The sequence below is a fragment of the Populus trichocarpa genome, chromosome 4 (assembly GCF_000002775.5).
Source record: "Populus trichocarpa isolate Nisqually-1 chromosome 4, P.trichocarpa_v4.1, whole genome shotgun sequence".
Taxonomy (NCBI): domain Eukaryota; kingdom Viridiplantae; phylum Streptophyta; class Magnoliopsida; order Malpighiales; family Salicaceae; genus Populus; species Populus trichocarpa.
Window position 1 is genome coordinate 21,662,952 of NC_037288.2, and position 19,715 is coordinate 21,682,666.

General features: G+C 33.3%; 1 protein-coding gene across 12 annotated transcripts; it reads right to left on the reverse strand.

Annotated features, from left to right (window-relative positions):
* Positions 1 to 1,769: 1,769 nt before the first annotated feature.
* Positions 1,770 to 13,286, reverse strand: LOC18098189 (E3 SUMO-protein ligase SIZ1). Of its 12 annotated transcripts, none has more exons than XM_024598736.2 (18): positions 13,125 to 13,286; positions 12,883 to 13,026; positions 11,753 to 11,833; positions 11,381 to 11,423; positions 10,420 to 10,492; positions 10,049 to 10,211; positions 9,110 to 9,240; positions 7,951 to 8,019; positions 6,697 to 6,784; positions 6,541 to 6,616; positions 6,174 to 6,247; positions 5,862 to 5,969; positions 4,999 to 5,160; positions 4,046 to 4,150; positions 3,853 to 3,933; positions 3,561 to 3,771; positions 2,559 to 3,464; positions 1,770 to 2,415 (listed from the first exon to the last, which is right to left on the reverse strand). In XM_024598736.2, exons 2-18 carry the CDS (start codon positions 12,904 to 12,906, stop codon positions 2,279 to 2,281), a joined length of 2,532 nt encoding a protein of 843 aa, XP_024454504.1. In that variant the 5' UTR covers positions 12,907 to 13,026; positions 13,125 to 13,286; the 3' UTR covers positions 1,770 to 2,278. The 12 variants fall into 12 exon arrangements, with proteins under 12 accessions (XP_024454504.1, XP_024454501.1, XP_024454498.1 ...); XM_024598733.2 differs by having other exon boundaries at positions 1,770 to 2,220; positions 2,324 to 2,415; positions 2,559 to 3,771; XM_024598730.2 differs by having other exon boundaries at positions 2,559 to 3,771.
* Positions 13,287 to 19,715: the final 6,429 nt, after the last annotated feature.

The window sequence follows — 19,715 nt, forward strand, 5'->3', positions numbered from 1 at the left end:
TTTTTGTTGTTTTATTTTTTTTAATTTGACCCTCATTCTTTTGATTTCCTTTTCCTTTTGTTAAAGTTATTTTTCAATTCAATTTAACCCTTCAATTGAAAAAAAAAAACTATCCTCTAATTAATTTTGTTTTCACCCTCATTCTTTTAATTAATGTTTTTTTACATCCTTTTATATAATTGATTTTTTTTTGTTTTATCTTTTGACATTTGATTGGTTAGGGATTCGGCTTTAAACGATCTTATTGTTCTGCATTAGTGCTTTTTTTTCTAAATATTTATTTTATGATTATCTTTAATTTATTTTTTATGAGTTTATCTTGGACCCATGACCTAGCTCACAGACTTTGCATGCTTTTTTTTAATATAAGATTTTTTTAAAAATTATTTTGTTTGTGTTTGGTTTTTCAAGATATTATTCTAATTCATGAATATTTTTTATTTTATAAAAATGAACTTTATTTTTCAAAATAAAAGATATTCTTTTTTAAATAATATTTCTAATATATTCGTCATTGCGTAATATTTTTTAGGGTGTGGGTTTATTCAATCAATTTCATTTATATTTATATTTATATTATCTTTTATTAATTTATATAATTAAAAATATCTTATTATAATTGACTGTGTAATAAACAATCTCTTAGTTGCCATCCCCAGCTAAATAAGTCCACAATCTTTGTCACAATGACTGACTATATAATCAACAATCTCTTAGTTGTCATCCCCAGCTAACTAAGTCTATAGTCCCCATCACAAGAGCTGACTTTATAATCAACAATCCCTTAGTTGCCACCCTAACTAACTAAGTCTATATACATATCTTTTTCATGTTTAATTCATTTAAGTCTATTTTAGTATTTAATTCTGTATTTTTTTTTCATTTTGATCATATTGTACATCTTCTCATTTCACATACATAACTCTATTTTTCTCATTCCAACCACATTTATCAACTTAATACAACAACATGAAAATATTAACAAATGATATACTAAATTTAAAAGGTTAAATGATTTTAAACTCTATCGAATTCGGGTAAAACATGGAGGTGAAAAGTTAGGTTTTCGTTAAGTATAAATATTAGTCTACCCAACCTGAAATAAATAAATAACCTTAAAGTTTAAAAAAATTGCATGTATATCAAGCTAATTATATACTAAATAATTATAAATTATAACATTCGAGAGTTCAGATTATAGATATCCAACTAGTATCAAAACATTGATGAGGTCAAGTTCAAGTATCAAAAATCCATACCCAGCCTGGTTTGGAAAGTTATTTTGAATTTCGATTTAGATATAAATAGATGAAAACTCAACCCAACCCATAGATATTTATTATAATTTGTATTGTTATCCGCTTATCTCCACCATTCATAAGAACCAACCAGACCAAACCATTCGACATTTTGCTTTGTAACAACCTTGGTCCCATCAAAATTCAGGCACACTACGTGCGTTTTGCATCTGTAGCTTTTACATATAAGATTAAAAAAATATATAAATAAAAATAAAAACTTAATTATATTTTTTAAAACATATATTTAAATAAATCATGCTTGGTTAAAGATGTTGAAAAATAGATTTTTACATACAAGATAAATAATAAGCAAGTTTTTTCTATGGTTAGATAAAAAAACAAAAACTTCCACAATACATAATTCATGTAATATTAGATAAAAATTAGAAGCTACCACAGTATCTACCCGTCTCCAGCTACAGGCAAGCCAGCGGATATCGAAAGGTGAAAGAGGAAAGAAATCAGGAATTCACCAGATTTAATTTTGTATTATTTCTATAAATAACTGAATCTGTGCGATATTTACAGGTTATTTGGCTCTCATCATTAAACATGGACCAAAAAAGATTTTACTAAATGGGAAACCCCGAACATCCAAGGGTTTGAACCAACAGATTTAATTGGACTTGAAGATTCAATTGATTACTGTACAATTTACTAGCACCTTGAATAAAGCCTTTTGAAAATTGGCGAGGAGCTTCTGCAAAATTAATCAAACATCAGAGACCATGGTGCGCTGCACCAAATTGACAAGACACAGGAGCCCACAGCTCGTCAATTGCAGAACATCTTCACCCCCACGCCAGCCCCCACCGTATGTGAGACTTCATTTTTATGCCGGCAGTCAATTCTCTTCAGATTCTACATACAGGTCTTCAACTTGAAAATCACCATTTCACCCCAGAAAAGGTCTCCTGTCCTAAAAAATTTTCAAATAAAAGCAGCAATTATCTCGGCAAAAAAGGATTCACCTCCCTTCATTCAGAGTCCGAGTCAATAGAAAGATACGGTCGTGGTCTTACAGAACGTTTTTGGCGAGGAAATGAGAAGGTGCTTTCTGATCTTTGTCGACTTGCCTTTTCTGATCTGCCATCATTTATACCAAGCGAAGAAGCTGCAGAAGTGGGTACAATCAGAGTTGAAAAACTGTAAGAGGAACGTTAAAGCTTAGAAAATGAACATGGGTGTAAGACTTGCACACTTTCCTCCACAAGAATAAACTAATAATGATAAAGCTTTAAGAAAAAGGAAACAAACCAGTGCCAGGCAAAGAATCCAGAGAAGATGGCATCTGCTGTCTTGAATTCAGTCCATTAGTCGGAGGAACCAAATCGCCATGATTGCTAGTAGCACTACCACCAAGCCTAAGAGAGATCCAATCTTCAGAACGGACACCATTTGACACATCAACTTGATCCCTCATATCAGAGTGCATTGATGCATCTGAAGGCCCGGTTGGAAGGAAGATTTGAAGACTGGGATCTTCTCCACCAAAAGCCAAGGGATTATCAAGCAAGCCATCATTCACATCCATCTCTGATCGACCAAGAGAAGAGTCCGGGATTAAACATGTAGATCCCATGACAGTTTCCGGAGCTAATGTGTAGCCATTCATTGACAAGGGGCAGTTAACAGAACCATGTGGCAAATCAACCAAGGCATCAGAGACATCTGAATTAAATAATTGGAATCCTGGGCCTGCTTGGTTTCCTGAAGGCAGTGACCAGAGGGGCATCCCATATTCGTCATTAGCATTGAAAAGACCCAAGCACGAGTTTGCACCAGTCACAAGTGTAGGATCTTCTGGAAAAGGATCTGCAATTCCAGGAGAGGGCACAGAAAAAGTAGCATCGCCATCATTTTGATTACTCTTGTAGACAGATCCAGGGGAAATTAGTATATCATTATCGTCATCTGAATCACTAAGAACAATGACTTCTGCATTCCCTAGTGGTACAGGTAAATTTTGGTCAGTGAATCCATATGTCGTATATACATTCAAAGATAAAGAATCAAGCTCCATTCCATTGTTTGTGAAATCATAATTTCCACCAGCATCTTGATTCACACTTTGATCTTCCCCGTCACGACCACTACCAGTGGCACTGCTGCTCATAGGAATAACTTTCTGTTCATGGTGTTCAAAGTTTTCTTGCAATCTACCTGAAGAAAAGGTGTTCATATCTTCAGGTTTGCTAACTTCCCAAATGCCATTGCGGTTCTTTCTGATTCCAAGTTTCAAACCAGTACCAGCATTACCTTCTGAAATACCTTCCTGTCTGATCTGCTTCACTATTTCCACTTTTGGTTTGATTTCTCCACCATCAGGGAAACAGGGAGTACTATCAGGATTGTGCCATTGTGCAAGTCCTCCAACATCCCTACGCTCAGCTTCAGTTTTTGTTTTCACACGCCAGGAACCATCAGGCTTCACCTCAATCTCTGTTATATCTTCTGAGCAATGTGTCATCTATACCACAAGAACATAATTTTTAATACATGAACACCCTAAAACTAAGGATTCGGATGAACAGAAAAGGATAGGTGATACCTTAGATGTGATGCGATTGAAATATGGGTCAATGATTATATTCTCCAGGGAGTAGTTCTTGAGACAGATGGGGCACTGCCACTGCAAAGAGAGCAATAGTAGCTCAGATATATAAAACAGATATAACAGGAACCTCCAACCCCATAAAAAAAGGTACATATATTTAGAAAAAAAAGATTAGCTGCCTGCTTGCCTTCCGAGAACGCTGGTTCAGCTCCACAAAAACTTCCAGGTCAAAACAGCCCAAGTGTGCACAAGGTTTGAATCTTCCTGCGACCTTCATTCTTGAACCACTCATCTACACATGGAAATCAATTTCAGCGACTAAGCTACTGAATTCATGACAGGACTAACTCAATCCTAGTTTCTTGAAGCTCGCTACAAATAAAAAAAAAATGAAGAATGCTACAATTTAATAAAGCAATTTGAATAATGAGGAAACAATAAACTTTGTTTAGAAAGATAGCATTGAGTATGTGCGTCATTGGTCATTGAACATCTTCAAAAGTGGGACATCCCTAAGAACATAATATCACTAGAGAAAGCGAATTGCATTCGATAATAGGTTGAACATAACCCATATACAAGATAAGTTCTGGAATGGATGTCACAAGCATAACAGCGAAACTCCACATTATAGGTATTTTACTTCCATGAAACATATTGTTGAACATACAAGAAATATTCTAGACTCCAAAACCAAACTCTGGGAACATTATTTTCCTGTCATCCCACTAGCAATGATCATAAACAGCATGCTTAAGGAAAAGAACTGCATGATCCTTTCCACTGTAGTTTTTGTCACTCCTGTACAGCCCTCCCAAACCCTACTAGATGCCTTTATGGTAAATAATACCCTGCCTGCTTGTAGTAACCAAATACTCTCCATGAAAAAAAAAGACGACGACCTATTCCACACACCCAACCCCACCAAGAATTGCAACAAAAGGTGGCTGCATCCCCTATTATCAAGATACAGACATCAGGTGATCAAATTTAGGATACATCAATTCCCAACTACAGCAGAAGGGACCAATATTCAAGATGATGATTATCTGATATTCACCCTGCATAGAACATAGTGCAGTGCAACATGCATGCATGGAATTATGGACTCGCAACTTGTATTATGTTGATGTAACATACAGGACAACGAAGATTGACACCAAAAGAATCTGCAACAACTTCCAGGTCACTGTCGCTATCAGCATTGTCTGTTGCAGTTCCCCCACCAACACAACGACAAACACGAGCAAGTGCATCTTCAAAACGCTCACCTTCTGAGTCCTTAGGGATCAAGTTGAGTATCTAAAACAAAAAACAGAATATGAAGCATGGAAAGATGATTCCTCAGGTAGAGCAAGAGATGACACATGCTTTTATTGTAGCTCATTATATACAAAAGCAAAAATATGTGAACCACAGCCACAAAATTTAGTTGTATTAAACTGACAAGTACCAAAATTGAAATATGCATACACATGTACAGACACATACATATGCATGTATTATATGTGTGGGGTACATTTATATCTGAATGCATGTATGTATACATATATGCTGCACAAGGAATGACAGTAAAAATAGCATATACACAAACGATGTCTAATCAGTACAACTACCTGAAGTGATTTTTTGATGCATTCCCAACAAGATAAAAAAATGACTATTTGTGATCAAGCTTTCTGATACAGCAAAAAATATCTGAAATTTAATGTGCATATGATGTTGAAGGCTCTCAGATGCAAACCAATTTACCAAGCTTCAAATCAGTTTTTTTTTAGAGAGAGAGAGCTGCTGGCAGCCTTTATTTGTCATTTCAGGAAAAAAAAATGCCTATCAGGATATCAAATTACAAAAGTCCATCTATCTTATAAAATATCTAACAATTATAAATACAGTATTTCAAAATGCTTGAGCCACCTAGTTATTTTCCCAATCAGCATAAATAAAGAAATAAAAAGTAATGATACCAAATTCAAAATATGATTAAAATTGATTAAATTCACCTGTTGAACTGTTCGACGTTTTACAATTCTAACTCCTAAGCAGAAGATTCGAGCATCACATCCGCTTAACAAAATCTTATTGATTCCATCTTTTACAAATGGTGTGACCTAGTTAAAGAACCCATAAATATAAAATCAGAAAGCAGTCTCAAAGTACAAATCCAGCTGTGAGTCTGCAGATGAGCAATAAAATGATTGAAAAAAGAGGATGCGCCATCACAAAGAACAATATCTATCTAGGAGATAAATTGCATGTGATAAAGGGTATTGATAACTACAAAGAAAATTTGTGTTGTAGAGTCAGAGACTCACAATTGGACCATCATCACGACCATTAGCACCTAGCAATTGCGAGCCAGGTCTATTAATAGCACGAACAGCCAAGCCTGCACATCATACATAATTTTAAGACTTAATATGCAAACACCATTTCCAGAAACTGTGGACCAAAAGAAACATCATAATACATATTTCACAACAGCATAAAGATGCAGCGTCAAGAGCAAATGTAAAAATGGCTTTTCTGACAATGTTTGTTGGGGGAAAAAGGAAGTTTTTTTCCTTTTTTTTTTTATTGGGGGGGGGGTTCGCATAAATGCTTCTAAACAGCTACTGATTTCAAACATAAGGAATAAGAGAGATTTCAAAAGATTAGTGGAAGTAAAATTCAACTTCATACCATTAACCTGGAGATCTGTATCCTGCGGCCATTGCATCCTAAAGGGAACTTTGTCATTCAAAAGCATACACCAGGCCTAGATAGTAACAACATTACCAACAGACCATTAGCACATCAATAACTTACTAAAATATGAAATTTTATGCAGCCACCAACCTGAACATCATATTCTTGTTTTGCCAACAGATCCTTGTCTGCCCTAGTGAGCTGAAATGTCTTCTCCACACCCTGCACTGGCCTTGAACTGGAAAATGTTGAATATTAAAATATCAAATATTGCACAATTATACAAGAATGAGGTCTTCATAACAGGTTGACCTCCTTAATTCAAGAAAGTTGGGATTGGGTGATAAAAGAACAGCCAACTGTAATACTAACTCCAACAAGTAAAGTACTATTATTATGGTGCATGTAGTATGCGCGTAGTGTATCATCACATCAAAAAGGTAGCAGCACTGCTCTAATAAAAAAAGGTCTGGCCCAGGTAACAATCATAAGCACAGAACTTACCACATCAACAATCTTTTGTGGATACAAACTTTATCAACCAAATACTTATTATTACCAGCATAATACACCAAATATCTCCTCTCTTCTGCATAACTAAAACAGAAGCAAAAACTATATCCTCCAGATATTTATATCCTTCCCAATCCCAAAATTAAAAGGGGTAAAAACCACTTCAAGTCATCTAAAATCTTTTTTCCCGTGTAACCTGATCACAAGATGTTCCTGGTAAGTCGCATTCACATGCGAAGAGGTGCTCAAGCTCTTAGAAGTTAGAAGAACATGAACCTGGTCTTTCCCTACAACCTGGGTCATGGACAGAACCAATGCTATCATCTGTTTGTCTCACAAGCAGGTGCCACAAGGAAGACCATGACTTTCTTGCAATTTACATAAAATTGAGGACTTGTTTGGAAGAATGGTAGAGGTTGCTTTTCAAAGTGTTTTTCGCTTGAAAATGTATCAAAGTAATGTTTTTTTTTCATTTTTTAAAATTCATTTTTGACATCAGCACATCAAAAAGATCCAAGAACACAAAAAAAAATTATTTTCAAAGAAAAAAATTTCAAAATTTCATGAAACTCTGGGTGCACCACTGCCCCAAACAGGCACTGAAATATATATAACACCATGATACAGGTGTTTCAATAATATTCATTGCTAGGGATTCAGCAACCAAACAGTTTAGTGATGAAATCAAGCTCACAAAATAAAAGCATTTGAACGCAATCTCCACATGTTGAATTTATCAAGACAAACAGTAAATGCAGTTCAAATCATTTTATTGAATATCTTTTCAACGAATTATGTGAACATCAGGTAGTAATTACTTCCAACCCAAACACAAGTGTTAGCAAATCAAATCATTAGTAAGATATAGGATGGCATGTATCATTGACTTACCCATCAGCTGGAACATTTGTAGCAACCAGCTTCACAGGACTTAGAGGATGTGCAACTGTAACCCAAAAGCTGTAGATGGAGACAGACATTAAAAAAAAAAAAAAAAAACACCCTCCAAAAACATTACATAAAAATGCAAAATAGCAGAATTGTAAAGGGATGGATTAATCAGGACACCAAAAAAACAAAGATCAAAGATTAACAAAAACACATAGATATATTTCAAACAATACCAAGATACATGACAGCAAGAAACCTCATTAAGCTCCAGTTCTTGAATGTCAACCCGCATGCTGGAAGGGGAGACAAGTGCACACACGAGGTGCGCATGCACACAGCATTAATTTGTCTCTTTGGCCCAACAAGGCATTAAACTGTCATTCTTTAAAAGATTTATAGAGGACACCCGTAAAACTATCCCGATTACGCTAGACAAATAGCACACTCATTAGGATACTTGTGTTCTGCATAGAACTATCACACTTTTCATGATAATATAGGCAAACATATCCAATGTTTTACCAAAGCCTTTTCTTTGTCAAAATCTACATCCAAGGTTCTCCACGGACACAAAATCTTATTTCTTCCTACTTCAATCTTTCTTAATTCTAGCCTCTCATTTCCAACTATATGCTATTTCCCTACTTTTCCCACACCACTTTAGCCCTCACCGTCCCTTAACTATGATCAATTTATCCTCTCTAATAGCTCAAAAGACCAAACAATATACAAAGTAGCTTGTTCTCTTATCCCAGGTTGATGGCATCTCCAACTTGCTTAGAATATCACCATAATTCTTTCTTACCTTGAAAGGCCTCACCACTCATCTATCTAGACAAATTCATTTCCCTGCTAGCACTTGGCTAACATTTTTATGCACCAAGGTAGGGAAGCACACTTTGCTTTAAACCAAATTAAAGAATTACATTGCCAACAAGAAGCATTGTGATAGTAAAACAAGTTCAGAAAAATCATGAAAGCATTTAATGGTTTGATGCGTAAATCTCAAAAGTTAAATTGTAGCTGAAATGTGATGTTACACTGCCAACAAGAAAGAAGCATGGAGTCAAAAAAGGTAATCTTGGAGAAGGAAGGGGAACCATTTCATTCCACACATAAAACAGTAAGCAAAAGAAGATAGAACATATATGATACATACGGGTCAGCCCTGCTTAGTCGACAAATCTCACAATAGAACACATCAGGAACTTGTGGGATGCCCTCCATGGGTTTTTCTGGAATTATAACGCAACCAATGTGTTGCCAAACGTGACATTTAAAATCTTCACACTGTCAATTACAAGAAAATAAAAATTAATAGGGGCAAGGCAGATTGGAAAAGCTTTTAGGATAGAATTAAGTGCAAGAGTAGTGAAGAAAAAGGGGAAAAGAAAACAGCTTATGTATCCATTATTAATGCATGCTTCTTCTTCAACAATGAATAGGAATAGCACAAAAGAGTAGCAAATCCTGCCATTGTCTACACATGCATAGATGAGAACTATTAAGGTTTCTGCAAATGATCCCTTAGCACTTCCTTTAAACAAAATATTTGCCGATAATTAATGTGATGCACTGAAAACATATTTAATAGCACCATTGTGCCTCAGCAGTCAGCACTGATTGTGAAAGGTTATTGGAAAAGAATGGTGTAAATATACTTTGGAGCTCAACATAATGCAACAACTCAACAGAAAAATCACACACGGAGCATTAAACATTCTTGAGAAGCAATCAATTATGTTAGAATTTTGGTGAACAAAATTGTCAAAGGAGCTTGCTATACTGCGTTTATTAATTTCCAGTAACTAGAAATGCAAACATAAAAATCCATGGGGATGGTATAGGTATAAGAATGAAGTATAGAGATTAGGCTACATAAAGGAGGAAATCAATTTAGATCCCACAGTAGCAAGAAAGCGATTCATAACATGGAACCTGCAATCCATATGCTTAAAATGCAGAGCCTTGGTTTTAATCAAACTTAGAGCATGCCTCAGATGCTTAAGAAGTAAAAGAACTTCCAGCAAATCATCCATCGGGCATACACCACAGCTTATAAAGAATGGAAATTTACTAGAGAGAAGGATCTTTTAACCTTAATCATTGACTCTGTCTCCAATGAGCTTCCACATGGACAGCGAACTTTTGTATCTGAGTGAGATGGATCATCCATTTCACCATTAAACTTTGAATTACTGCAATCAGAAGCAACCTGTCCCCGTGATGCTAAATCAGTGGCCCCGGACACTTGCATTTTCCTGGAGATGAGATCAGAAGGAGTAAGTCAACAAACAGCATAAAAGCAAGACCTCCAAGAGCATTAATGGTTGCCCAGAAAGAAAAAAGTTAGCTAGAGGGCCTCATGAAGCATGTAAATACTATAAAAAAATTTAACACGTTAAACAGAAAAGAGAAGACAAAATCTAACTGCAGACTCTAATCATGGAGTTGCAAGCAATGATGAACCTGTAAGTGTCATCCACTAGCTTTGCCACCTCTTCCTTTCCAATGGCACTCTTCTTTGCCCATAACTTGGAAACTACAGATAAAATAAAAACTCAAGTTTATTATTCCAAAACTATCACAAAGTCAAAGCCATGCACGAGAAAGAGTTTGAACATGTTGATCATAAACTGTATGCACAACAACCCATTAGAAACTCTATGATTATCAACCATTCATAACCACACCCAATCATCAAGAACAAAAAAAAAGAGGGAGGGAGGGGGAGAAGATCCCATGAAATTGAAATCTGAGACGGACGATTGATGGGGATTTGGGATCACACCTCTCACATAAAAAAGTTAATGAAAATGAAAGAAAATCATAGCTATGGATATTAGATCCACACCATCAATAAAAACATATACCTAAATTTGGGGGAATAATAATTGGAGAAATCTCATTGCTCAATCCCAAAAATTCAAATTAAGATTTAATTGCACATTATTTCCATTTAACATGTATCAATAAATTTCTAGCGTTCGCAAAACATCCATTAAAGCCTGCTGAATTAAGATTATGTGACACCAGAGTTATGAGCATTCCATTTTATTTAGCATGAAGAAGTTATTCGCAGAGATCGAATCCAAGAATCCCCAAGTGGTGGTATTACAAGTTTCCTAGGTGGTAGTCCCCATTAATTATGCAGCATATGTAAAAGATAACTATATGCGTATCACACAGATAGAGATAATAAACATTGCAAAAAACAAAAACAGAGCATCAAACACTAAAATCAAAAGCATTGACTTGGTAGCAGGGGAAAAAGCAATGATGATAGAATACAAAGATAAAATATTTCTCAAATGGCCTTCAATAAAGGGTTTCATGTCTCTAGTAACCTGTGAGAGAGAGTCTACATGTTCAAAATTATAAAAACTGTCTCTATTACAAACAACAATATTGCAAGGTGGGAGTAATTTACCTTGTTCGTCAGAGAGAATGGCTAATATCCGGTCAACAAGGTCCTACACATTTAAAATTACAGCACAATCATATACACGAGTCATAAGCAGTACATGCCACATACAGTCAAAAGCATATAGAGTTTATGAAGAAATCATTATTTCACGGGCAATGAGAACACAAAACCATCACGTGCACCCATAGGCAAGTGATGGTCTTGTAAATCTTAAGACAGCATATAGGCACAATTATTCTACTTTTTCACAGTCCAATTCAATATACTGATTGTCAATACAACAGAAGCTTAAAGTTTATCCAGTACCATTACGTAATGGCAATTTCAAGCATCATATACAAGAAAATTAAGCCAAAGACAAGATGTGCCATTTACCTGCTTCTTCCCCTGCTTTGAAAGACCTAACTGAGTCAGGACATCCTTGAGCTCTTTAATTCGAAAAAATGCCAATTTATCCTAGAGAGAGAGAGAGAGAGTAAAAAAAAGTGTTTCATAATCTCTTCGCTAAAACAACACAGCAAAAGATAGAAACTGCTTGATTACAGGATATTCTGATGCCTAAACAGCATGAGAAGGGAGCAGAGCCACAAAGAAAGACCAATGACTCCAATTCTGAGTTCAATAGTATAGGGGGCAAACTCTTATTAATTTACTCAATCACTCCAGTGATAGGAAGGACCATTGCAAGGTGCAATGATGGAGTAGCAAGTTTTTTAGGCCAAAACAAAATTATATAGAATTAATATTAGAGACTTTTTGAAACAGAGTAGCATTTTTGGAATTAATATTAGAGAATTTTAGCATAGAGAAAGCCTCTTGCAAATGAAGTGGTTTCCCTAAGTTCTATAGGAAATATCATTTCATACACATGCCACACGGAGTCGTCGACTTACAACCACAAAAACAAAGGTTCAAGTTGTGAGGACTGCAACCTGATAACTTATGTCAAAATTCTCATCCAGTGAATGTATGAGTAGAGTTTTAGGTTCCATAACCAAGAAAAGCAGTATGAGAACAATTGGTGCATACAACTTCAAAAGAAAGTACATACCACGACACTGATATTCAAAATGAGAAAGCACATGAGAGGTGATTTGAAGATGCAGCCCAAATCAATCAATAATATTCAGTAGAAATCATTTCAAACTTGCTTTGCTTTTGTAACAATGATGCGAGGAAGTGATATATAAATAAAGCACCCACTTGTTAAATTCAAATGTGATTTCCATTATCAGACGGGCGAAGAATTAGAGCCATTTCAGCATATACCAACAAATCTAGGAGTTGCACCACCGTAAGGTATGTTTAGTGGTAGGCACATGGAAATTAATAAATAAAAATTAAGTTAATTCAACCATGACTAATGGACAAATATCATTCCTCTTCTGCTAATTGATATTTACCATTTACACTAGTACTGGTAGAAGAAACTAAATCAAAACCAACGACAGCACAGTAAAGTCAATTTCAATAGAGCAAATGAATTTGTAGAGCTGCTAAATTACCTTGCAACTAGCAACTAAATCCATCTTTCAACGTCCAAAAAACCAAAATTAGACCGCGGATTAGTAGATAAGCAAAGCAAGCACACCAGCTTGTACAGTCACGGAACAGCGATCGATCTATTGAAAAATAAACCTACCACACAACTTGAATAATCGGAATTATCAATCTTAGATGCATAATCATTTAATTACAAAAACGAACAGAGTAGAAAATAAAATCAAATAAAATAAAAAACACTTACGTATTTTGATGATAAAATTCAGTAAAAAAGATAGAGATTGGGGATGAACTAGGGTTTCAAACGCGTTTTGCTTGTTTCAAGAAGGAAAAAACAACACACCAACAACTACCTTCTAATTACAAAAGGTCCCGGACCTATCGGCGATTATCAAATCCGGTTTTTTTAACGGGAACGCGTCCGGGTTTCGTTTCTCTACTTTTCGCGTTTTGCTCTGCCTGCGTGTCGTGCGATGATGCACGCCCTTACGTTGTCTCTCTCTCTCACGTGCGAATTTCTAGAGGGGAATAATTAACATTAACAAATAACAAACCCTTGATTAGGGGTGTTCACGGTTCGGTTCGGTTTGGTTTTAACTTAAAAATTCAACCGAACCGGAAAATAATATTCCTTATCAATATGACCCGGACCGAACCGAGAACCGGTTCAGACCGAACTAATTTTGTGCGGTTTGGGTCGGTTTTTTAGTATTAAAAACCGGAAAAACCGGAAACCAATTAAATAGGCTTTTTTTTTACTGTTGTCGTTATACCAAAGCCTTGTAATTCCTTCATTTCACAATGAATCAAAGATCAGAGAGATGCTTAGATCTGCAAATGCATGTGGAGCCATTATAACCACCAAAAAAGGTGCAATCCCTGCTCTTCCAACACCAGATGAAGTCCACAAACACAAATTTCTATTACTTTCCACTCAATAAAAAAGGACTCCATTCAGATGAAAAGATCTAGATCGAGCTTGAAAAACTGAAACCGGTTCTTGATGTGTGGGTTGTTGTCGGTGGTTGTTGATTGGAGAAAAGTGAAGGTTGTGGATGGCACTGCTATATGGAAGACGATCTAGATCGGGCCTGAAAAACTGAAACCGGTTCTTGATGTATGGGTTGTTGTCTGTGGTTGATGATAGGAGTAAAGTGAAGGTTGTGGATGACGCTACCATATGAAAGACCAGAGAGTGGTGGTAGGAGGAGGTGAGAAGCTCTGGTGTAAAAATTCAAAAAGAGGATTTAATGTTAGGTTAACAGGAGAGAAAATGAGAGAGAGGAGAAGAGAAGAGAGGGAGGCGGCTGGAAAGTGATGAAATGAATTAGGGTTAGGGATGTTTGCTTTTATACCTTGTTTTTTAAGTTTTTCAGATTCAATTGAACCGGTCCGGTTTGGTCCGGTTCAATCGGCTTAAGCTTTTTGAAACCGAAACCGAACCGGACCGAGTGGTTTTGAATATTTTTTAATCGATTTATTCGGTTTTTTCTATCGGTTCGGTATTTTCGGTTAATTTTTTCTCAGTTTTTTCGGTTTAATCGGTTGGTCGGTTTTTTTGAACACTCCTACCCTTGATCATCTGCGGACTCTTGACATTTCACTATTAACGTTACTGTTAAGAGTCAATTTTTTCCTTCTTAAATTCTAAATTTCTTTCTTTATACAGTTCATTCACTTAGCTTTATTCTTTTTAATTTCATCGTTTACACAGTTCTACATACTGATATTTATTTTAATTTGTATGATCTCCTTACCTTATATTTTATTAAATATTTCTACGTCTAATTAAAAATCAGTTTTACAAAATTAAATTTTAAATTGTTTTTAAATAGTTTTAAATTTCATGTTTCACACAATTAGTTTTTTTAATTTTTATATTTTAATCATAAAACTTTATTTATTTTTTATTTCAATCCATGAACATGGAAGGAAACAAAAAATCATCAAGAAACAAAAAATAAGAGCGAAAACTCTCAAGTGACCACATTTTAGCCACCAATAACTATGATTTTGGTATCTGTAATATTTTTAAGAAAAATAACTTAATGAAGGTGATCTCTACCTTCAATGATGTCTAACAATGTAGATCCATACTTGATAATTTTTTTGATTTGATTAGATTTTAAATTATTAGTTTGATTAAAATATATTTTATGGTTAGAAATGAGGTTTTAGAGTTTCATGTCTTGTTTTATTTTTGTGTTTTTGAGTTAAAAATGATAAAGATTTAGGCTTTTAGGATCAAAAAACTTGGACTTGATTTTTTCATTACTAAAACCACCTTTGGTAGCCATATAACATTATAAATGGATGATGGGTTATTTATCTAAGCAAACAACGTGTTATCCATTCAATTTTAAAAAATAAAGGCGGACAACGTGTTTGCTCTCTAAGAAACCTAGGAGCGCGGGATTGAGATTTTTATTTATAGGCGTTTGGCCTTTTTTATAATGTAAACACCTGTCAAAAAAAAATAATAATAAATTTTATGTAAGGTGTAGAAATTTAAATATACATTGTGTGCAAACACGAAAACAATCGCAATGAGAAATGGTAAGTAAAAATATTTGCGATTAAAAATTTATCTGCATTAGACCTTAAATAATTAAGAGAGTGGCATTTTTGTAAATAAAACAAAAACAACCCCTCCCTCTTTTAAATAATGAGCCAGCTAGATTTATTTATTTCTTCTCATTTTTTCTTTTGCTCTTCCCAATCAAAAGGGTTAAGTTGTTTCATGAAGGTGTTGAGTTAGGATTTGAACAACCAAGTAAAGTCCAAAAGAAATAAAGTGACGTGAATAATGTAGGTAGAGAGAGAAAGAGTGATTTGAAGAGTGAATGAAGAAATCTTTGGAAGAGATTGTGAAAGGAACTGGGCAAACTTGATTAATTGATATAGGTAAAGTATCTTTCTTGATTTAATTTCATTTATGTTGTCAAATTTTCATAAGGATTGAAAATCCCTGATAATATATAAATCAAAGTGTATGTTGAAATAGTGTTGGGAGAGATCTTGCATATTGATAAATTTATATTGGTTTAAATAATGGGATTAAGGGTGGAAATGAAAGGGAAAAAAAATCAAATGGAATGAGGTAAATTGTATGCTTGGGTGGCTGGCCAAGGGTAGAGGAAAATAGTGGGGTTGTGACATAAACTAGATGATGTTAACATTGTTGATTTAATTGTGTTATTAAAAAAGTTTGGGTTGGGTCATGATATTTTATAAATTGTTAAGAATATGTCAACGAAGACTTATTACAATGAGATTTAATTAGTGCCAATGTTTAGGTTGTGTTGTAAGAATGAATAATATAAGTACAAATTTATATAGGTAAATTGAAATTTGATTTACAAAGAGTATGTGAGTGCAAATGTGCAAGTTAGATTGTAAGAAAAGTTAGTGTGAATGTATATTTAAATGAATGCTTAAATTCAAGGAAATGTTTATTAAATAAATTAAAAATTTGACTAGTGAGAAGTTGGTGTTATTAGGGGTTCATCTAGAGTGGAGTCGATACTCTTAAGAGCACGTCTCAAGAGCTCCAAGTAAAGGATTGTCTCTACTCCTTGAATGATTTTATTTTTTCAAATTGATGAAAGGTTATAGCTTTCGTATTAATTGTTGGTTTTAAAACAAAGCAAGCCTTTGAGGCATGATAGTAGATTCTAAGAATTGAATTGCTTCAAGGCAAGAAACTACAATTTGAGAATTGAATTGCCTTCTGGGCAAGATAATAAATTCAAGAGTGAATTCCTTTCAGGACGAGATAATAAGTTTCAAGAATTGGTTTGCCTATAGGATAGGATGGGGAAATTGAAGAATTGATTTACCTTCGGGGCAGGATAAAGTATTTCGAGATTTGAATTGTCTGTGGGCGGGATAATGTATTATAAGGATTTATCCTCTTTTAAGGCAAGACATTAAAATCCTAAGGATTGAGTCGTTTGCTGGAAAGCTATTGAGAATGTTGTGAAGATCAGTAATATATGTTGTTAAACTGAGGATATAGTTATATAAATTAAATCCAATATTTTCTGAAATAATGATTATTTTTGTGTTTGAAGGAAACTAAGGGTATCAGTAGAAGTAAAGATTGTATATTGTGAATGGTAAGGAAGGATAAATTTGATAGTCGATATAAAGACTGAGATCTAAGAGATTAAAATGTCCTAAACGTGTAATTATAATAGTACATGCATACTTATATTTTGTAATTTAATTGTATTTTAAAAGTACTTCACATACATCCCTCAATAGTCTTTGGATCATCACATCTTCATTTTCTTGTGTATTGTATGAATTGTGTTAGATGTGTTTTATGAAAATATTGGGATTTAAGAATATATTTTGATGAGAGATGAGCCCGAGGCCACCTTGAATGATTTGAAAGGAATACACACATTGTTTTTTTATATATATAGGATTTAGTATAAAAACAAAAATTATTTTGGTAGTGTTTCGAATAGAAGAAATACTACAAAAATCTTATAGAAAATAAATAAGTTTAGTAATTGCATAGTCTTTTGCATGATGATCAGTTCTCATAGTGAACTAATATGGTTATCTTTACATATTAATGCTATGTTTTTTAAATCGATGCTTGTCTAAAATGAAAATATAAATTAAGGGTTGTTACACATAGTAACCTTTATATTTTTTTTTAATTTTTATTTCATAATAAGATTCTCTTTAAATAAATTTATGATAATAATATTTAAATAATTATCCAATTATTCTATTTTTTTCAAATAATATTAATGCTTGTTATGGTAATATTACCATTTTCTTTTTGAGTAATTATATATAAACCTAATATATAAAAATTTCTACAAACTTTACTCATGAATATTCAACGAGATTGAAATATTCATTTTATTTCTTTTTAATTGTAATTTTTGTATATTTTTTTCTCAAATTTATTTTTTTATATATTTTTTATACATTCATATTAAATTTATCAAATCATGATTTTTTTTTATTAAAACTTACTTTTATGATAATAATAATATTTTTATTTAAATAACAATACTTCTAATAAAAGAAATATATGTTTTTGTCAATAAAACATGTGAATAAAGGAACAAGTTTTTTTGGTTAAAGAGATACATTTTTCTTCTTAATTAAGATTATTTAATTTTTTGAATAATTTTTTATTTGCCTTCAGTTTTTATTCAATAAAAAACATAGTTGGAAAAAAAATTTATACGAAAAAATATATTAACAAAAAAGATGAGAATTTAGCCTAAAAATCACATTTTTTCTATGGAATTGAAATCATTGTTTTTCTTAATTACAGAAATTCATGGTTATTGTCATATAATTAAATGAAAAAAAATTCAAAAAGCACTCAACAACACGAGATAAAATATATGCATATGCATTTATACTTTTCCCCTTGTAAAAAATATCAACTTTATATTTTATTTTTAAATTAATGCTAATAATTTTTTATAATTTATTAATTAATTTATTTTTCAATTTATTTTATTAAGGATAGATATCAAGTTTTCAATTTTCAATTGAAAATTTTCATTATATTGGAAAATATATTCACAACGCGAGTGCATTCTTTTCTTACATTAAAGATTAACTTCAAATTATACTCACAGCAAAGGGCGGAGGCATGTTAAAGGCTTGGTTGAGCTATAGCCCAAGTCAAGATTTTATCAATATTTTTTGACTAGTTTTATATAAAACAAATTCGTAATTCTCGATTGAGTTATCAAAAAATTCTGAAAATTTGTGTAGAGCCTTCTAATATGATGTTTTAGCTTAGGTTAAAATTTCAAAATTTTTAGAGAAATTCAAAAATTTAATGAAAAATCACAATTTGACCAGTTTTACGTTATTGGGCGTAATTTTCAATCCGACCATCAGATTGAGTTGAAATTTTATGAGATCTTCAAATATATTGAATAAAATCTGGTTAAAATTTTAGGATGAATGGAGCTTGGTAGTGCTAACAAAAAAAAGGATCGTCTAATAAAAGCAAAACGACTCATTAAAGGTAAAATGGTTATTTGCCATTAAAAAAAAACAAATCAGCTCTTCCTTCCTTTCATATGTTGCCGACTAGGCATAAGCAGAATAGAAAAGGAAAGAAAAGAAAAGGCGAGAGAGAAAGAGAGAAAAGTAAGGGAAAAACATAAAAACAAATCCAAGAAAAAAATATAAGAAAAGTGAGAGAATAACCTTGTAAACTTACAAAGTCCAACTTATAAAATACTTTGAAAAACAACTTCTACCACAATATCAAACACTACCTTTATATTAAGTCGTAACGCACATCAACATGTAAAACAGTCCGCAGCTTTTCATATTATTTTTTGAAAGGAACAAAACCTTCTCTTCCATCTATCATGGGCAACCAAAATAAACAAAACCCCAAGTTTATCAAAACCAATACAACTACTGAAAGTCAAATACATAATGGCTAGTTGCATGCTAGCTAGTTGTCGGACTCATCTAAATTCTTATGCATTAGCAAATATGAAAGGAAAAACCAAAGACACATGCGAGGGACAATCCAAGATTCATGTAATTTATTACAATCCAATATGAAGGTAGTGATAGTGACAAGAAGTATAAGAATATGCAGTAACAATCAAGTGAAGAAAAGGAAAAGTTGCACTAGTTGTTTATAATTTAGTCACGTAGGGTTATGAATAACAATAGTAGTTAAGAGTTTAATTGATGAATAAGAACATTGTAATAACTGAGAAATAGTTAGTTAGAAGTCTATTAAAAAACAAAACAAATAACAATCAAAAGAATGATGATCAAATCTTGTATACAAACTAAATGAAATAAAATAATGAGCGGAAAA